The sequence below is a fragment of the Neodiprion virginianus genome, chromosome 1 (assembly GCF_021901495.1).
Source record: "Neodiprion virginianus isolate iyNeoVirg1 chromosome 1, iyNeoVirg1.1, whole genome shotgun sequence".
NCBI lineage: Eukaryota > Metazoa > Arthropoda > Insecta > Hymenoptera > Diprionidae > Neodiprion > Neodiprion virginianus.
In genome coordinates, this window is record NC_060877.1 from 4902337 (window position 1) to 4924429 (window position 22093).

The window sequence follows — 22093 nt, forward strand, 5'->3', positions numbered from 1 at the left end:
TAATCGTGTACAGTCGCACCTGCGCGTTTCAAACTTAAATAAATAATCTAATTCAAGTTGAACGTTTTTTTTTTCTGTCTTTTTTTTTTCTCAAATCGAGTACACGGAAAAATTTGATTTCCCCACGCGTAGTCGCAGCGTTTGTACGAACGTTACAGGGAACGGAAAGAAATTCTTTGTTACGAAGGATAAAAAAAAAAATCATTACCGTATTGTGAACTTGGGATAAATTTATTTCGAAGACGATTTAACCTTTGCGAATGAGGATCGATCTTAGATTTTTAAAGGTCGAGAAAGGATTAAAAAAAAAAAGAACAAAGGTTCAAATTTGTTCCTTCCAATTCAACCTCAACGTATGGTTTACAGTTTCTTTTAGTCTTCGAGAGATCCTTCAATATTCAAAGTTGTAACGTCGGTATATGGTACATGCCTAATGTATAATTGAACAACGAGCAACGAGCACACGTTACGCTCCACGTAGGTACGTATATACCAACGTACGAACATAAGATGGATCTAACGAACTTTAACGCACACGTACATCCATCCGTACACACGATCTATTGATCTAGGATGCACAAGGAAGAAGCGAGCGGAGTAACAGCGAAGTACGAGCTGCAGCCTCGCCGATATATTATGCATACACGGCTAGGTACGTACGTACACGTTGTACATTATACATGTATGAACGTGCCTGTACATGCACTTTGCCTGGAGCAATGCCGAATGCTAATTTAAACCGAGTACATATACGAAAGGCTCATTAATATCACTCTTGTTATTATCATTGACGAGGTTGATGATGATGATGATGATGATGACGGTGGTGATAGCATTGTTGTTGGAGTAATTATCATCAGTGCGTTACTTATACGTAGGAACTGGGCGTATTACACGTACCTATACGTAGGTGTACAAAGTGCCGCTGATGGCGGGTAAATTTCCGACATTGCATTGCAACGATTACGCTTACGTACACAGGTACGTAGGTATTAACGCGATATACTTTGTACGCATAGGTATGTACACGTATACGCCGTCCAAGTCATTATTACACACACGCCTTCCTCTCCGCTTATAAACGCGAAGCGTATTCTGCGAACGAGAGAAGAAAAAAAGAAAATGACAAAAAAAAAGGGACTAAAGAAAGACCGAAGAAGAGGGAAAAAGAATAGAAAAATTTCAAAGTACGCGAGAACGTTAATAAGAGAGAACAATCGCATTGTGCGACTGCGCGGGCACAGAGTAGGTGTAGCAAGATCGTGTGTTTATACTTATATGCGTACGCATGAGAGGAAATGTGCCGGTGCTGTTGCAGGGAATAAGCAGGGAATAAGCCTGATACTTTCTCTCCGCATAACGTTGGCCGGGCCGAGACACATGTGTAGAGCGCACACCTCTCAAAGGTCGAAAATACGCCGAGGAAAAGGAAGAAGAAGGACGAGAAAGAAATGAGGAGCGGCAAAACCAACGAACAATTGTTGCCGCGGTGCCGCACACGGTTTGTACATATGTATATATATATATACAATATGTATTTTACATAGGCATATAGGTACGTGTACGCATATGATGTACAACCGAGTGGTAATTTGTTCTCGACCTTTGAAGGATTAATACGAATTGTTTCAGTTTGCAGCGGTAAAATTGCCCCGCTTATTATATATCGGACGCGTTATTTCCCTCGTTGCTGCTGCTCTTGTTGTTGTTATTGTTAAAAATATCATCATCGCTGTACGCGATCTTACGGACTTTTCATTCAACGCGGACGACGATCCGAGTCATATTTTTTACGCACGCTAAAAACTCGAACGACTTTACACGTAATGCGATAGGCGATGATCATTGCTCACAATTAGTTTTACGCTTGACTGATCGTGAAACGACGAAACGCGTATAAAGTACAATATTTATAGATACATGTACCCGATACACATCGTGTGTACGGTATATGATATACATAAATATGTATACTTTTCCGAAAACCGGAATATCATTCGATACGCCGTCACGAGATATCTTATATTATGTATTGCGCGTATATATAGAATTCATGAAATCCCAGCCGCAAGGAAACGTGTTGCGGTACTTTTTTTCTTCTTCTTCTTCTTCTCTGTTCTATTTAATCGCGATTACAGAATTACTCATGCCGCAGCTATATTTCACCGCTTGCACATGCATGCTATTATAAATTCAACAATTATACCATATACATTACTAAACACAGCTCTTTGCTCAACAATAATATGCAAATGAGTATAATACCTTCCATTCATATATCCACCACCATCATCCATAGGTATAATTTCGAAACGAATGTTAACCCGACAACGTTACGGAAGGATAAGGAAAATTGTTAATTTTTTTTTTCTTTTTTATGATCTCGAGGCAGCGCTCGAGGTGAATAAATTTATTTCTCCTAGTTCACAGTCAGTTTTCCATTGCGCAGGTACATCGTGCGTAAATGTATGGTACTGAAAAACACTACGGACGAACCTAATTGCGAATTAATTCTATAACTCGGATGTTTTGGCAACGTGCATCGGTTAATTGAGGAGAAAAAATTAACGAGAGAGGAAAGAAAGAAACCCTCTAAAATACCGAGAGTTCTTTTGCAGTCGGTCCAATCAGCTGATCGCCAACAAGTGACTAACCTGTACGCAGGTAACGTGGAACGATGATTCATAAAGAAAAATTTACAACACCAACGAACGAGATATACTTCCGTATGGTATACGTACATGTAATTGCAGGTGTATACGATACGAGGCGAAAAATGAAGAAATAAAAATGTTGAAAGAACGCACACAAACGTAACGAGGAAATAAAGAGCGGTCGCTGCTCCAAAAAGTCAATATCCATCCTTACACTGTACATACACCGCTCTACATCGATACTACACACGGGCAGGTATACTCTCGACGTCGCCTTTAATGTACGGTACACGCGTAGCCTGCGATAAATGAAAATGGAAAGAACTCGACCGATAACTAAGGGAAAACTGAAAAAATCGACAAATGGGGCGTTGAAGAGAGAGAGAGAGAGAAAGAAGGAAACAGCCCACGAAATATAACTATTATTATTAAGAGTACGGGAAGAGGACGAGTTTTATTGAACGGTTGGATAAACTAGTGAAAAAAAGATACATAGAGAGAGAGAGAGAAAGAGAAGGAGAGAGCGGTTTGGAGAAGGGTCGATGAGGTGGAGGGAGGGGGGAGAGAAAAGCAAAGAAACCAACCAAAAACCTGACTCAAGGCACGTTAAAACTATTATTAATACAAAAATGTCTATTTTGAGAGACCGATGTAACCCCGGAGTCATGTTTTACATACACATGCATACATGCATACATTACGTACATTGAATACATGACGGAATTGCATTACGACGTTACGCATACGTATGGGTATACCTGAAACTTTTTTTTAAGAACGTGTGACGTTACTGGATGAAAAATAGGAAGAAGAAGACGAAGAGGAAGAAGTAGGATGAGGAGATGGAGGAGAAAGATTAGAACGATGCACACGTTACACGTGTATCGGCATGCACGATGCACACATTGACACGACATCTGTGTAGGTATGCATGCAAGCCGGCATAAAGTCTCGCTCGATGCAATTTACAAAACAGTGTCACAGTCGTCGCGGCGTTCGTATTCATTGTGTCAGCAACTGGTTTTCACCGTACGTTTAACTTGCCCACCAATCTATCCCTCCATCTATCTATGTACGGTATCAGCCGAATAGAACGTGCAACGCAGGGATTTGAAAGAAAAATAAAATACATGCGTTTCTTTCTTTTTTTTCGACCCGACGAACACGAAACGTACGTAACAATACCCGATTAACGTGATTTCGTACAGAAGATAGCGAAGGTATCCGGGAAGGCTTGTGATTCTCTTCTCTTTTCAACCGAGTACCTTCCAGGTTTTATTTTCATTCTCTCGTTTTCTCGCTCTATCGTACGCGTTGTTTCGACTCGACGAACCGGTCAGCGAATAAGTACAGCATCGGCATCAGCAGCAGCAGCCAACGCTCTGCTCGTCAGCTGAGAGACCAGCTGAAACGAGAGGGACGGGACTCGACTGACTGACTGACTGACTGACTGTATAGCCTCACTCGCTCCTTGCTTCGTTCGTTCGTTCCTCCGTTCTCGCCCAACTTTTACTCGGGTTTGTTCGAACGACGGTCGTTTAATCGTTCGAAATAAGAACGCGGAGTAATCGAGGATTTTTGACGTACCTTGATATGTGACGGTGTCTGATTAGCGGGTTGGCGAGACGTGAGAAAACTGACGATTCCTTGGAGGATGTAAATTTTTCAAATCCACTCACAATGGAATCTTCCAGTAGACTGAGCGAGCCGGCGAGCCGTTCCTTCGAGCGTACGCAACCCGAGCTTTCGGGCGTAATGTCGTGTATTTATCGGTGGTTAATCGCGAGCACATCTCACACCGAACGAATCCCCTTGTATTTTATAGCCGTTTATTCGCCGACTAGCCGCTTGTAGCTAACGAGGACGTTTATTAGCAGCGAAAACGCGACATTACCACCCCGACTGACAGTTCCGAACTGTCACTTCGACTCGCGGAACAACGACGCCGGCATCTTGCGGAGGAAACTGTAAACCACGAACACCGTTTGAATAACCCGCTTTTAACCGCCTAGCAACAAGATCAATATTTTCGTCATAGGCATGCTATAAGCTCCTCAACCTTTACCCGCGATTTAGACGCGATTTATGTTATACCCTGTAAAATCCAACGCCTAATTATACGGGGGATTTATCTCGATTCATAACGTTTCGGCAACAGCCCCGTTTGCGTATAATTTATACTATATGGGTATATCATACGATTCACTTACACTCGCAGTATTTGAAACGATTTCCGTGCTGCACGCCTCGAGCTACCTTTCGTCTTGTGCATATTACAAGAAACTAAACTAAACGCCAGACTTGCGATTATAAAAGCTCCGAATCTTTAATTTCCCCACGAATGAACAATGCACCGTTTTCGAGAGCTGCTAGAGTTCCTGCTTTCAATTGTTAATCGAAAAGCACGAAAGGACGGCGGGGTTTTCAAATCGAGAGTACTTAAGGATAGGTTCCAAAATCTTAAATCAATCTAACGGCGATAGAGTCGTTTTACCGTTGCAGACAAATCCGCTGATATAAATTGATAAGAAATAGATTACGTACGACGAATAATCGGAAAAGCTTATCCAGCCGTGGTTTTGGAGATAACGCGAGCTTGAAAAATATCGACGTACGTCTTCGGAGAACAAGCGATTTTTCATGCGGGTTTCATTCGAAGCTGTCAAGTTCAGCTTTCACTGAAATTCAGAATTCAACATTTTCCCGTAGAACAATTCGTATATGCGACTGATGATACATGTTTTCACAACGCTCGTGCTGACAAATTTTCAATAGAAATTAAATTTAAACTTTTCGCGCACGTTAGAAGCGGGATACGGATTACGGACAGATATGATACGAGAATCACATTCCAATCGAACGAATTCTGCTAATACGTGCGAATTTCTTTTCCTTTCTTTTTATTTATAAAATAACTCCTGCCCAAGTACAACTGGGAGTGTATAATATGTATGCGTTTGTGTATGTATATATGTATATATATATATATATATATATATATATATATATATATATATGTACACGTATGTATGTATTAACAAGTTACAAATACAATATATAATAATGATGGTCATGATATTTATATACTAAATTTTGTATAACTTATATTGATACCTGACTTAGAATAAAGAATATTTTATTAAAATAAATAATATCATAACATATGTTTTATACATATATATATATTTTTTTTTTATATATTATAAGAAATAACTGTTTGTTTTTGTTTATAAACGCTATTACTATTATAATGTATTCAATCATATTTAACAAAAACATCTCATCGATATCTATCTATACAAATTTATCCTATATTTATTAACGTATCAGACGCTGTTTGGCGTACTGCATACATTATTATATCCACCATACTTACGACCATCCAATAATGCAATGTATACCGTGCTGTTCTAAATACAAATCGACCCTGAATAACAGTCGACTTCCAAGCCTAAGACTTCGTTTCAGGAATTTTATTTTTAATATACCCACAAGGACAACATCGCCTATAATTCAAGTCCGGCTTTTTTCTAGCCATAATCAGCACCAAATATCTCAACTCCTATTCCGTACAATACGGTACTCTATGTAAGAAAATGCGTGATTTTTATAATTATTTGTTACGAACGTATCTGGTGGATAAAGCAACGTTCCGAACGAGTTAAAAGTATATTTTCGAAAAACATACGGGCAACACTTGACAACCTTATAGTTACCGTCTTTCGCAACGAAAATAAGAGACGAGAATAAAAAATTTTAAATACACGTAGAATGCATTATCGAGAGTAACATTTATTAGGTCGGATATTTCTTTCAAATAATGCGAAGAAGCTTGTGCGTTTCTCTAAGTAGTACGCAAAAACCGTCAAATAATTTGACAGTATATTGCAATTTCTCGCACAACGGGGTCGTATGTTACGTTTATGACACATAAAATATGTCTTTAATAGGTACTGAATATTGGAATCTGTGTTGACAAACCCAGCAGATTTTGCCCCCAAACTTTGAAGAATTGAATAACATTTCATAAATTAGGAAAACTTATAGCTGTTAAGGAACGTATAATTGGAAAATAGAGTTTCCGTTGGCATATTCGAACATTAAAAGACACTCCGTGTAATGATGAAAGATCTTATCTGTACGATGAGAGAATCTAATGATGACAAAAAAAAAAAAGGTGGACGATTGTACTTTTTTTTTCTTCTTTTCTAGTCCTTCGAATTTCGTAATTTCCATTCGGCACTTGCGTGAAACGAGTAGTAATAAAGTGTAATAGAAGTTAAAAATAAATATCACTACTGAACATTACGATATTGATTTTCGAACTTATCGAAATTTCACAGCAATTAACAACACCAATGTTGTCACACGAATGATTGCAAGTTTCACGGAATGATTAAATATTTTGGACCAATTCATACTCCTTTTTTTACTCTATCCACACGGAATCAGAGCTTTTTTTCACTCGCTGTAAGCTGCGTTGATGAGAACGTTGACGAATTTTCAATTTAAACAAACGTTGTTCAAATCACGTGATTCTTTTTCTCTTTCTTCGTTCTGTGGTCGTTATTCCAGACTGCACGCCTGACTCACTGGTTCATATTTTTGCGATATAACATAATTTGATAAACGTAATGATAATTATTATATGCTACGGGTGAACTGAGAGAAAAAGGGGAAGAGAGGAATGAAACAAATGTTCTGCATGATTATAGTAATAAAAACTTAATCACCGATTGCCTCCCATTCAAGTCTTTTTTTAAGCCTTAATGCGATAGCTGCTACTAGTGCAGCACCTTTTCCACTTCCATCTTCTGCATGCATGAGCTTGAACTGTGAAACAAATAAAAATTGCTAATTATACGTTCAATGGATGAGAGGATTTTTTTTTTTTTTTAATAATGTGGTGAGAGGATTGCATACCTTGTGTCCAGGTGCCAGAAGATGAATGTACTGATTCATCCACCCCTCGAAACGAGGATGATGCTTGTAAAGCGAACCGTCGACTGCGATAGTCGATTCCTCGCGATCGATTTTTTCCAATAATGTTGCAAGACCTAATTGACAATAATAAGCGAAGAGTTGATAAAATACTGCCGATAGACGGTGGTAATTTTGAAAAAAGCAACAAATTTCAGCGAATAAAATCCACAAATGGTTCTTACATATAGAAACCAGGAGAGCAGCACGGTTCGATATAATTTCGCAAACGTATTGTACAATGGCAATGTCTTCTTCAGTCGCTGTCACCCCGAATCTGGCCAAAACATCTCTTGTATTGTTGCTGCCTCCATCAAGAGTATCTCTGTAAATTGTTGACATGAGTATAGGAGATGCGGTGAAAAGAACAAAATTTTACTACAGTGCTACACAGCTACACAATATGTTACGAATACTTTTGTCCTTGTCATAACGGCGACTTGTCTATGCAGCACAAGATAACAAGACCGATTCTATATGTTTGTATACGTTAGTGTCCAGGCATGAAATAAAACAGCACACGTTTCAATTAATAAATTCATTTAAAAAATTGTTCCTTATTTTATTTAAATTTATCCACTGTACGAATACTTTTATCCCTCACTGTAGGTACCCATTTCTAGCGTAATAAAAAGTTGACCAAAATCAAAGTTAATATTTCGAAATATATCACGTAAACTGCCGTCTATTCGTGCGTAAGATATGATAGTAATACGCATTGTATAAATGTAGGAAATTAGATTTAAAAAAACTCACTGTTCGATGTGAGACACCAGGTCAGTCGTGAGATTCCCAGGGGTGAGGAGAGCGCCAGGGGCATGTCCTTCGAATAGAAGTCCTTCTTTCGTCAGTTTAGCAAGTGTGATGCGGGTTAATTCTCCCAGATATTTTCCAGATATATATTTCTCAAACCTATGCGACACAATAAGATAAAAAATGAACAAATATATAAGGTATGTGCATACGTAAATATAGATTAAGTCTGTGATACATGAACGATAAAATTAATGTCCTAGAAAATATTCACCCGGCGTAACGTAGGAAAAATTGTTACAGGAAAATTTTGAATAAAACTAGTCTTTGTTTCTATCCAACAAATTGGATTCAAGGGAAGTAGGTTAACGAATTGTTATAACATACGACACAATACCGTGTGCAACGTTCGTGACTTTCTCAACATATTTTTATTCGCACAGTATTTTCCGGTTCAAATGTAACGTCAACTCGTGCGTGAAATCGAATAAACGTAAGAAATGCGAATTGCAAAATCCTGCACCTTGTAGAACGACAGGTATGTAAACAATTTTATACATAAACAGGTATACAATTAATAATAAAATGTTGGTACACTTACGTAAACGAACTGACCAGCAACGAGTTCGCGTCGTTTTCGCGGTCGAATTCAGTTTTGATAAAGTCTAGTACTCCGTTGTCTCCAAACGCGCCCCATTCGATGTCGATTATTACCTAAAACAAGTAGCCATTCTGATAAATAACAAACGTACAAAGCGCATATGAGAATTCGTTGTCCAAATAGTTCATTCATTAACTAATGATTGTTCAACAATTCGAGGATTTTGAATTCTTAAATAATAGTAAAACAAGCGAAAGACCCGTCAATTTGTTCCAGGCAAGAGTTTGTTAACTACTTTTTGTTTCCTTTTCAAACGTTTATCGCTTTCGTATGAAAAAAAATGAGACCGTATATGCCATGTACATGTGCATTAGCAAGTAATTAAACTGTTTATCGTGAAAATTCTGGAAAAGAATTGAATACACGGCGTATTTATCTGTCTGTTCTACGTTATTTTTTCCCTACTTTTTTCAAATTCATTGACAACTTTGTTTCGTTCATACGTCGGAAATATGCAGGTAAAATAGAACGAGATTAACTGAGTATACTTGCAATACGTCAGAAGCAGCCGTTATTATTCACGGGATATGAAAATTGGATAATTACAGGTATTTACGCATCAATATGAGAATCCCTACACCTAACTACACAATATCTAGACCCGGAGGCAATATAAAGTTCTGCCCTGACATCCACAACTGACAGGATAGTGCAGGGTGGGGTTATACTTGCGTACTCTTATAATCCATACCATGTTCAATATCGCATACTGTACGTTGCATTCCCCGAGTATGTATGCATGAACGATATAATCAGCGATAATGATACAGCTTGTACCTTGTACATCAGAACGCGGAAGCACCATCCTATCAGCCGTGTGCAGGTATAATTATCGCGTAAGCCAGCAAATCGGAAGAAAATATATCAATACACAAATCCGCGAATCTGTCTACGACAAAAAAATTTCCCATCTACTGCATCGCGAGGGCGAATGGGCAGGTTTCCGAATACCGATTTTAATATGGTTTTTTCGATTTTATTGAAACAGTGTGAAGGATTTTCCGCTTGTTGTATTATCGACTTTCGGCTTCTCTTTCTGGTCTCGATTTCATCAAGAATTCGCACCTCTTTCTCGCCGTGTCTCTCCGTCTCCCAGTGCTGCACTTTGTCGGCTCTTTCTAGATAACAAGCGTTGCTTCCGGTTCCCAGGATCAGACCGATAGCCGTGTTTCGGTCCTGCGAAGCGCCTTGTATCAGAGTCCCCGTCGTGTCGTTCAGAACAGCGACAACGTTCACTTTCGTGTCTCCCCGTCTCTCGAGGGCTTCGCGTAGCAGTAATACGGCGTCTTTGTTCACCACGTTTTGACAGTTGAACGTCTTGGTCCACGTAACGAGAATACCAACTTCCAGGGAGTGTTGGATCATTGGAAAGGAGAACGTGAAACCTGCGGGGGGGATTAACAAAGACGGTTAGTAATTGCTCTGCGATGATCAGAAATTATAAAAACGAATTGGAAATTCTCCTCACCCAGGGGAAGTTCGATGTCCTGGACACCCTGTCCGATTACAAAGTCACTGACACACTCCGCAAGGTAATCGAACAACGCGATTCCGCACCCGACTCGGAGATCGGCCCCAATGTGATACCTCTTGACGTCTTCCTTGACAACGACTCCGTTCTCCAGTTCCAGGAGAATCACACGGAAATTGGTACCGCCAAGGTCCAATGCCAGGAATAAACCCGACTCTGGGGAATGTCAAAAAAGAAAACATTATATCTCATACGATCTTCTCTAAATTCAATTAAATTTTCCTTATTTTGTCCGGGTTTCTGTGATTTATTTAATTTTTTCTTTCCTGTTTCATATACACGCGCACGGAGGTAAAAATCATCGCGTGTATAGCGTTTAATTAATAATATTTCAGTCTCCTTGTATAATGTGGAGAGAAATAAAAGAAAAACAAAGATATTTGAAAGAATTTAATAAAAAGACTCGACTGCAATTTTGAATCTACAACCTCTACGCCTACATCGATCACAATTATAGACGTTCACTATAAAACTGCATCGTGAGCGATACAAGAAAGCATAATAATTTCGTGTGAAAAAGTTTACTGCACTGCCGGCCAGCGGCCTTTGAAAATCCCAAAATTAAGCCTCGCGCCGTGCGCTCCAAAGAGTAACGGCGGAACTTGTTGTTTGATTAATGTTTACTCAGCTTTATCAAAGTTTGAAATCGATTTTTTCCAACAACCCGTGAATGTTTGTTATATTGGAACCTAGCGAGTGGTTTTCCAAGTACGCCAGCGCCCCAAGAACTCTTTACATAGGGCTATTTTTCACAATCACAAATTATCAATTTGGTAATATACATGCGGGGATAAATTATACATCATCGCGAGATTCAAAAGCGATGTTAATTTCATTTCTACTGATTTATCCGTACATTTACGACGCGATACAACCGTAATATAAATATCGCTTACATGTTATTATCCATTATATACAAACGATAATCTCGCGGTGTTAATTGGTATGTTAAAATATTTGCAGATTAACACCATTTTTTGTTAATTCTTTATTTCTCAGTTCAATAACGTAACAATAATCGTTTTTTCGTTGATTAGTTTTAAGGTTATTAATTAACGCAGAAATTATTATCCATCCGTTTGGTTTTTTTATCCTCTCTTATCTATCAGGGCCATAAACTTTTCGTTTAATTAGTTAGCTGAACGAATTTTTTTTTCGAACCAAACTTACCCGTGCCATCGGGCAGTTCGGGGATGTACGTGTTCTCCATTTGCAGTGACGAGGGTCGTTGACGTATTCCATTTTCAACCTCGGACAAGAACACGGACTGAATCTTCCGCGTTGTAGCGGCCGAAAATCTCATCTGGGCGAGACGATTTTCTATCTGAAAATTTTTGATTACTCGTTAATATATACGTCCAATATCTACAGCGTGCAAAAATCCAATTGTATCGCTAAAAAGTTTGCATTGCAAACGAGAAGAAGGCGCGGAGGGGGGGGGGGCAGGGGCAGCGACAATCAATCGATTCAAGGATAAAATTTGATTAGAAAATATTCTCCTCTCGCGCGCATTACGTAACGGCTACGGGTATGTATGAATTTAAAGGTGAGAAATTTTGAGAGGTGAATAGATTCTTTTTTTTTTTCGCCAAATACGCGAATACGTGCGAATGCATAATAAACAGTCACTGATAACGAGTACCGGTTTCTTGGCGTACATTGATGCGGGATTTCGAGTATGCTTGGCAAAAAATAAAACCGAACTATCGAGTATAACGTACATACATTATCATAATTAGTTTTTTCTTCAATTTTCTCTCTGTACAAGTTCTGTCGCATTTTAACTCGAGTATCCTTATATTGTAGGATATTTACGTACGATAATGTAACACGTAACGCCCCAGCTCTCTGTATGCATCGAACAGAAATTTCACGTAAGATAGTCCGGTTACTAAGAATAAGCAACTGATTGGAGTAAATTAAATAGCCACCGAGGTTAAAGTTATACTCGGTGTACAACTATAATTGCTGAACCAGACTAAATTCGCGCGATCGTTGCAGCAGCTTGTAAAAGAAGTTGGATCGCGAGGGCGGGGGGGAGAGTCTTCCGATTCTAGAACAATTCTTTACGTTATATACGTTCGCAGTGTTGCGAAATCAGTTCAGTCATTGCCATTAGAAATGGAATCGTACGTCGTACATCATACGGATGAAAGTTAACGATCGTGATGACGAAGAATTTTACTTTCCGACCTGATTTCGATTCAACGTTACGGTACTTTTTGACATAAATAATCGATATCGAAGCTCTTTTCTCAAGAATAGCAGCCTCTGTGGTTATTTTTTTTATTTATTTATTTATTTTTTTATGCATCATTAGGAAAAACACAGTAGTTTACGAACGTAACAATAATTTGACAAATACTCGAAGCTCTACCGTTTCATAATAAGATTACCAAAGGAGTATTAATAATTTTCAAGCGAACAACCAACAAGCTCCTTGGCTGATCAGGCGTTGTGTGCGTATCTTTCCTCGAAAGAAATATTGCGACGAGTTATTGTTAGACGGTAATATAAGTGCCTTCGTCAAGTCGTTCCTACGAGACGAGACGAGACAATTTGCATGCGTGATGAGATTGGCGGGTCGGCATTGCCTGCACGCTGTGGTCGATTTTCTTCTGCTATCCTCAAACAGGCTCGTACACACAGAGACACACTGCTGAGATAGAAAACGACACGTGTGTGTTCCCTTTGCACTCTACGATCCCTCCTACGGTTTGTTGGAAAAAAATTTCCAGACGCGATGTACTGGATTACTCGTTAAAAGTACGTGTAATGTCTGTAAATACCGTGCTATATTTACGATATTGTACGCACAGAGACATATATATATATAGTGTGCATCAAGTGGCGAATGCCGGATAAATCAAGAACGAATAGAGAGCAATTAAGTTTTGACCCGTACATTATCGTTTGCCGACGTGTTTGAAACAAACTTTTCGTATTCCTGCAGCGAATTGCGAATATTGCGTGTACGTATATACGCGTATCTATAAACCGTACGTTACGGAGTGAGGAAAAATTTCCGGGACGTCGATTCGATGATTTATACGTGAGATAAAAATTGTTGGACGATGATAATTAGCGAATCGATAAATATAAATTGACAAATAAGACTCGTATATTATACTAATCCTCATTTAGACACTGCTGAGAACTATTATTTATTCACTTTGACATTACGTGTATACACGTGTGTCGTAAACTGCGCAAATTTTCTCAACGATCAATATATTCGGATATTAGATATTATATGCCGATAAAATGTGTTCAACCGAGATAACGAACACCGTTGCAGATTTTCAGGACCGGGTAGATTTTTTGTTTTTTCAAATTACAAGGCTGTAATCATTATTTACTCTATATAAAATGCTTGTGGAGTAGAAATAAATATCAGATTAAAATTTATCGCGTAAATAATATTACGGTACCTTATACGCGTGAAAATCCGTGATTGGTATCGCGTCCAACTATCATCTATATACGTACAATGTATACTATCGAATTTAGGTGATCGGAAAAAAACTGTTCGCTCTGAATCAGGATCATTGAGAATCGCTAAACTGCGGCCACATTTTTGCTTCCTAAATAGAATGATCAAGTGAACCGCGATCCTCATAAATGTAAGGTCAAACATGGAGAGACGCGAGAACGATCAATAAGCTATAAAGAAATAGGGAAGAAAAACGAATTACTCGAAGTTTGTTCGTTGCTTTAATTTTTTTTTTCTTTTTTTTTTATTTCAATTCTTTTATTTTTTGTTTTTGTTCAATTACAGCCAATTATTATTACGAAATCAATGCAGAGAACGTCGTGCACGTATTAATGATTTCCAAAATTGTTTCCCCGATAGAAGAAATAGTAATAATTATAATACGATTTAATTACAAGGTATTGTCGCCGTTGCGATTACGAAAACTTGCGTAACTTTGCTCGCTTGCTCATTCAATATGAGAAATAAACAAAACCAGGCTCTTTTCCGACGCGTAGTTTGACGGCGTAATTTCCTCGTATTTCGTACAAACGATTGCACAATATACACATGACGTAGATAATATAGACGAATTAGAAATATTGTAGGCGTAAAAAGTAGCGGGTAATGTTTTATACGAGAGCCTGAAAAATTGTAAAACAACATGTGTAATTGTCACGGTGATGCGTTAATTTGTTAATTTCACGATCAGCTCGATCTTCGCGATTCCAATTTCGTGCAAAACTACGTATGATGGGTACATAAATAACTTGTATTATTTATAACGCCGGTCATACGAAATTGCGATGGGTCATGTTTTTCGCCTATAATCTCCACCCGCCCTTCAAATTTGTCAAAATCGGTTTTGTTTTCATCATGATATGATACCTATACCTATAAATACGCACTTTACGCGTGTAAGACTCGTTCGTTGTTTATAATATCGCAATAACGTGATATAACGACTGGCGCAACGCGAAGATTAACCAAGTGTGAAACACCGTTGTAATCTATGACCAAAAGTCGTAAAGATACGGGTATCATTTTGTCCTAAATCACGCGTGTTCGAGAGCTAATTGTTAGTCCATAAGAAAAATTATTCGCAAGAATCTGCCGATCAATTTTACAGCTACGATATTGTTAAATCTCTTCGATAATCGGCGCCGAAACGAATTGACAAAATATTGTTAAACGCTTGTTGAACATTTCACACGATCGTAAAATCTACGTACACGCTGCATTACGTATAATCGAGTCTCGCTTCGGCCAAAAGGAATTACAGAAACATGACGCGTCAATTGCGACCACAGAGGCTTGTCTCGAGTGGCAGTTCGCTATTGGACGGCTCGCCATAGCCGATAAAATGTTTGCGGTATCGCGACACTCGCTTAACGAGCGTAATAAATCAAAATGATAAAATAAAAATTCTCACAAGTCTGCGGTGATACGTTATTATTATTAATATTATTATTCTTATTATATTTATTTTTTTTTTGCACAACGATTGATATGACAAAACCCGATGTCGAAAAAGAAATATTACACGCAAATTTTCGTACACCTATAATGTAAAATTGTATAATTTCTATAATTGACACAATAATTGTACAAGAAAAATATTTTACTACCGGTGTGCTTTTTTTTTTTTTTGTTTAAATTGCTCTTTAAAAGCCTTTCGACCTTCTTTCTCAAACGGCTACCTACGTACCTTTTGTCTTCTGACATCATCCGCGAGAAGAAGAGGCGCGACTTGAATGGCCTCGTGAAGAGCTCGTTCTGTCGGTACCACCATCTTGGTTTTACTCTTCGACCAATTCTGAAATTCAAAGCAATTCGTACGATTGAACGCGGAATGCAAAGAAGAAAAGAAAAAAAAAAGAAAGGGGAATAAAAGATTAAATTCTGAACAAAAATACAGGCTGTGAAACGAATCACGAATCTTTGAAACCACTTTCGTTTAGACTTTGTACCGTGTAAGTTTTTTTTTTCTTTTTTTTTTTTGTGACGAAGAATTTTCCTTTTTCTTTCAGAGAGAAATTTGAATAATAAAAATTTAAGAAACGAATCACGTGCCTGCCATATTACATGTTGTACAGGACATCATTTTTGAGATGGTAACGCTGATCTTGAGACTTGTGTTTAAAGATTAGAAATCGCAACCATTTTTGATTATCGTCCAAATTTTTTTTCTGCAATTATCCGAACTATGAAATAGGTCTCCGAATTTTTTTCAAATTTTATATTCAACCGATTAATTATTTACAAATACTGAGAGTGACTTTGAAAAGGATTGAAATTCTCAAAAAATTCTCAAAATTGTTTTTTTTTACAAACATTTCAAGACCGGGTCCGTGATGGAAATTTTTTTTTTCAGGACTCTCAATTTTTTTTGATCAACTGAAACATTGTTTAAACGGTCCGAAAATTCCTGAAAAGATCTCGTAACTTCTATTTTCCACTTAGAACATTTGAAAGCGCTGAAAAGAAATTGAAAAAAAAAATTGGTTCGTGACGGGCTCGGTCTTGAAATGTTTTTGATAAAAAATAAAGTTTCTGAGAATTTTAAAAGAGGTCCTTTTCAAAATGACTTTAAATATTTACAAATAATTGAGCAGTCGAGTAAAAAATCTGAAAAATATTCAGGGTACTAATTCGGAGCTGGGAGGGTTGCAGAAAATTTTTCAATCAAAACAGTAATGGTTAGGGTCAGACGTTGGTCGGGTTCGCATGGAATTCCCCGTATATAGAGGTAAGTATATGTATATTATACCTATAATGTAATTTTGATAAAAAAGAATTTCGTAGCGTCAATTTTTTCACATTAAAACCGTACAGCAAATCGCGATTGAAATATTATCAGCCATTATATGTATATTGCAGATATCGGACAAGCAAAATTTCAAGAGACTTCTTGTCAAATAGTCTATACCTTTGATGTTAAAAACAATATTTGACTGTGATAAATTGACGTGGTGCGATAATTCTGTGCTTACTGTGGATGTGAGAATCGGTTATTGGAAAATAAAAGCTTGAACCATTTCGCATTTTGCAAATTGTATAATCGTTAGCTTGATAAATTGCGAAATAGAAAATCGAGCAGAAGGCAAATGCCAATCGATGAACCGCGACGGAATTTTGATAAAGATAACGTTGAAACGATTCAAAAGGATTACTCAATGATCTCGTCGGTCGAAACTTTGCGATTAAAATGCGATAATTCCTCTTTAATCCAAATGAATTACGGTCGTGAAATATCCCTGCAGCAATAAGTGATCCGATCTGCGCTACGATCGGATACACATCTAATTTCGCAGCGGCTTCGGAAAACAATCGGCGTAAATTGTCCGTTTTTTTCGTCACGGTTTGCAGATCAGTGATAGAAATAAGAAAAACGATATAAAAAATACCCGGTGTATTGTTATCTATTTAAAGCTTTGTACAACAACGGATCTCTAGAAAGATATGGAAGTATGTATGGAAAATTTCAAAATACACTGTGTACATTACAAGTGCAGGTATATGTGCACAGGAATGATGATATAACAATGACATTAAAGCTTTACACCGCAGTTGTTACGACGGAAGGGGTTTGAATTGGAAATATTTTTCTCGACACACTCTGTATAGCATGTATACTTATTCTATGTAAGATACGACGATACGTCTTACAGAGACAAAACAAAAATTGATCAATCGAACTTTAACAATAATCGTAGAAATGCGTTCAACACCTAAACATAATTATTCTACCACCAATAAATCGCATAATTATACGTATTGTCGTCGCAAGTTTTATAATATCAGATTCTGATTGGTTCCGAGTGATAATTGTTCTTACGTAAATTGTTATATAGAACGAGAATGCATCAACGTTTGTTGCATGACGCGATCGGTTAAAATGAAGGGTCTTTCGGCAAGAGATACTATAAACTACACACACACACACACACATATGCGTCTCGTGTCAGGAGTTATCAAGATATGAAAGATTCGTTACTCAACAAACACGCCGCAGCATGCTCTGCACGTTATGCACGTGATAGTAAAATTACTAGCGTGATGTGGATAATGTCACGCGAGGTTATCGTTCGCGGGATAATCTTTTGGTTAGTATCTGTATGTATCTGACAAGTATTCGTGAAGCAGAAACGAGCAACGAAATTAATCGCTGCTATTTCATATATATGTATATATAGATATTCGATTTGCAATTACCGCGTATAACGAAACTAATTCAAAGCTAGTGTTAATTAGACGTAATTAGCATTTATTTATCACACTTCGAATGACAATTCAACTCTTCTCTGCGATACACGCGCGCTGCACGCGAGTCTTTTTGTCGCACGAAAAAGTTTGACGACTTTTTGTAATTACTTGTCAACCACATCTCGTTACTCGCATATCAAATTTCCCTCGACGTTCGTTCGAACGAAGCATACGTGTATTAACAATTATAATATCTATAAAGTGAGTAAAATAACGAGACGCAAAAATGAGCAACTGTAAAGCGCGGACGCTGCGATTTCGCAAGACGATAATGCACTCTTGCAAATACCGTGATAAGAGGAGTCGGAATTATCCGGCATTCGAAATTTTAACTCTGTGCAAAATATATCCAAGAAGATATGCACCGTTGAAGGACGGAAAGTGTTGTAATTATCATCCGGCAGCTTCTACAAGGGCAAGGTTGATATTCGTACCCAACTGACAAACGTCACGGCATAAGCTGCGATATACTTACACGCTTTGTTACACCCACACCATCCTGATTGTGTAAGTGAGAGCTCACGCATACACAGAACGCGAATACGTCGCGTTGCGTAACGCGATTGAATATTTCATCAGCCGTGTGTGCATATAACGTACGATGATAATTTATTATTATACCGCGAATATATCGAATTTCGATTCTGTACGTAAATTATACCGTAACGTCTCAGTGTGATAAAAGCACAATTACACACACGCACACGTGTGTATATACGCATATTAGCAGAAGCTGGAAAGTGAATTAACTAACAAAAGCGCGTTGAAGCAGAAACAAAAAAAAAAAAAAAAAGATGACAAAAAAGAAAAAAAAGACATATAAATTAATTCAATATTCGTGTAATAACCGAACTCAGGGGTGATTGAACGGTGTAATAAACATACGCGATTATAACGAAATAAGAGACGACATTGATTGCGATGTTAATTGTAATGCTTCCGGTTACACTGTACATATAACTAGTTACGCTGATTGATAATATAGGTGTTGTATTAATTTAGGGTACAGTTCGCGGTCTTCCGAATCCTTGTTGCGATAAATAAACTTTCGACGTACGTCGAGCAAGAAAGAAGAACCAATCGGGATTGTTCGACGAGTACACAGAGGGGCGGGGGACGAGATGTTAAGGTTTAACGTTTAACCATAATTAACAATGATACCGATACACGAGAAATGTTTATATATTTTTCACTTTACAAAGAAATCTTTCACAAACATAATCCACGAATCGACGTTGAGAACTCGCTGCTGTTTATACGCAGCATGTGCAATAATGTGCATGCAGGTCGTTTGAAAATTGCAAAGTGTTGATAACCTACGTCTGCGAAAATAATAGCAAACTACATACTGCGCGTATAAATAATATGATGCGTAATTACCGAATCCACACCATTCGTCATTCATACCGATTAGATTTCGGAAAGTGAACGCGTTGATATATCTACACGTATGTGTACGTGCATATGTATACAGGAAAATAACTGTAAGGGTATAAAGATTCTAGTATATAAGGTATATACAATGTATATATATATATATAATGTTGTAATATGTAACTGCGAAAACTTGGAATAACATGTTTTTCACATATCGTGTGATATACGTGCGCGCGCACACACACACATATATATATATGTATATATGTATTATAATTATATATTATTTGTTCGGAAAGGCGCGAAAAACACACTTATTATTTTTTACACGTCAACCGTTATACAATTGTGTATAATTTGAACGGTAAAACGTACGTCTCTCGTTAGCCAACAGACATTACTGCATCAAGTACATATCGCGGTTCGTAACTAGAAAAATTGAGTAAAACAGACATCGTTAAAAAAACTGTTTGAACGTTGTTGGGATTACGAAAAACTAGGTACGCGTGACCATTTTGCGCTATCGTCGATCCCTTTTTGGTTGTTGCAACGCAAAATCAGTTCTTGAGGTTTACTCTACTATTTTAGTTAAACAAGGCCTTAACGTCAATTTATTCTTGCACGAGCGTTAAATTTTTGCAACAGTTGCAATAAAATATAGTAACTGTGATCGTGATGAGAAAGAATAGTAACGGATAGTAGAGTTTCCGGTAAAAGCTAGAAAATTAATTTTCATTTTCTACCTAGAACTATATTTTGTCGATTGTGGTAAAAAATGAAAATAGTCAAGGACCGAGCGGTAACTGAAAATAAAAATTGCTCTCAGTGTGTATACATATACGTATACTTTACCACGAGAAGCGAAACATTATTCACAGAAAATAGTACACGAAGGAGGAACGCGAGGCACGACGGACCCCGAAAAATTTTCCACGAAGAAAAAAAAATAAAAAAAAAAATGTTATGTTCAATAGTTTTATAATCGAGAGTTTATAACGATTTGTAAAGAAAACAGAGTATTTCGGGTAAAATGGAATACTTGAAAAGTTTAAAAAAAAAAAAAAAAATGAAAGAATTTTTTTAGGTAATAATTTTTTTAAGGAGTTCCGGCGTACCCCGGGAATTATTCTTTTTTTTTTTCGTTTTTATTTTTTAAATTAAATTATGGCGGTGCAACGATGAATTTGCTCGAGACAGATCGAACCGACTTGTACCCGGTGCTCAAAAGCCATGGAATATAATTATCGGCTTAGGGGGTCCGTCGTGCCTCGCAGATTTTACGTTTACCTGCATCGTTTACGGGTTTAACAATGATAAAATGCTTGTAAATTGCTTGTCGAGCAAATCGCGCGCGCCTGAGTCGAGAGGTGTGCGCGTCCCGCGACCAATCGGATCGTCGTCGTTGTTCCGCGGGCGTATAAACCGCGACGACGTCAACTTGACGATTGCGAGTCTTTAACCCGGCGCACGTGAGCCGCTGGCCTTTTACGCAACTGTGCCACTACGTTCTTTGCAAAAACGCGATCATCGTCGCCGCACGCTCGGTATTCGTTCAACGGCTGTGAAAGATTTAGCGGTTTAATTAATCGTTGTTATTATAATCGCGATCGCGCAAACCCGCGAGGCGAAAAAAAAAAAACTGCACATATACGATGTTTTATGCGATTCGGTTTGATTTTCAGAAAGAAAAAAGAGGGCGGAGAAGAAAGAAAGAAAGAGAAAGGGAGAGAGAGAGAGAGAGAGAGAGAGTTAAATTAAATCTTGCACGAATCACAAAATTTAAATGCGCGAATTATTTTAATGAATTTGCGAAATATTGTTAGATCTTTTTTTATTTTCTTTTTTTTTTTTGTCTCGACATAGTATACGTATCTCTACTTTTTCTGACGCTCGTTCGCTCGTTTTTATAATCCAATTCTTAATTCACACACGTGGCTTTAAAGTCAAAACAAATATTTGATGAACGTGAACACGGCTTGAAACCAATTTTTTGAAGCGAATTCATTAGAATTATTACACGTCATTGCTTATCTTATATTATGTACACCCACACACGCACATATTCCTGTATTTTACGCGACGAAAAATATCCGCGACCTGCGATCGATATACGTATAATATAATTTCAACGGCGAGTGTTTGGATTTGAAAATTAATCGTTCTTTTCGTATTGAATTAAAAATCGTGGAACAATCATTCGCAATAATTCGTTCTCACAGACGAATCGAAAGGAATCAGATTTAGATTTTTCTTTAGACGTTCGTGACACAATTTCATCCGACGATAGAGACATCAGAAACAAGTCTGGAAGTCTAGAAGAATGGATCATTTTTACGCGAATGTAAGCCGAACTGTGTAACGAGTTGACGCTGGGACGACAAAATGGCAGAACAATTATA

General features: G+C 37.7%; 2 protein-coding genes across 5 annotated transcripts in view; both read right to left on the reverse strand.

The window, feature by feature from the left end:
- Nucleotides 1–7379: 7379 nt before the first annotated feature.
- LOC124303044 (hexokinase-2-like) lies at nt 7380–11882 on the reverse strand. Its single transcript, XM_046759773.1, has 8 exons — nt 11750–11882; nt 10517–10735; nt 10114–10433; nt 8989–9101; nt 8391–8546; nt 7820–7959; nt 7578–7711; nt 7380–7487 (listed from the first exon to the last, which is right to left on the reverse strand). The coding sequence occupies exons 1-8, from the start codon at nt 11880–11882 to the stop codon at nt 7380–7382; spliced, it is 1323 nt and encodes a 440-aa protein (XP_046615729.1).
- The window catches only part of LOC124309087 (intraflagellar transport protein 88 homolog), a 29203-nt gene continuing 18875 nt past the window's right edge, over nt 11766–22093 (reverse strand). For 2 of the 4 annotated variants that reach the window (XM_046772343.1, XM_046772353.1), the window contains exons 17-18: nt 15760–15867; nt 11766–11903 (exon numbers count right to left, since the gene is read on the reverse strand). In XM_046772343.1, coding sequence (XP_046628299.1) covers nt 11900–11903; nt 15760–15867 — 112 coding nt within the window. In that variant the 3' untranslated portion in view covers nt 11766–11899. Of the gene's footprint in view, nt 11904–15759; nt 15868–22093 lie in introns of those variants that run through there. The other 2 variants (XM_046772372.1, XM_046772363.1) reach the window with 1 other exon arrangement.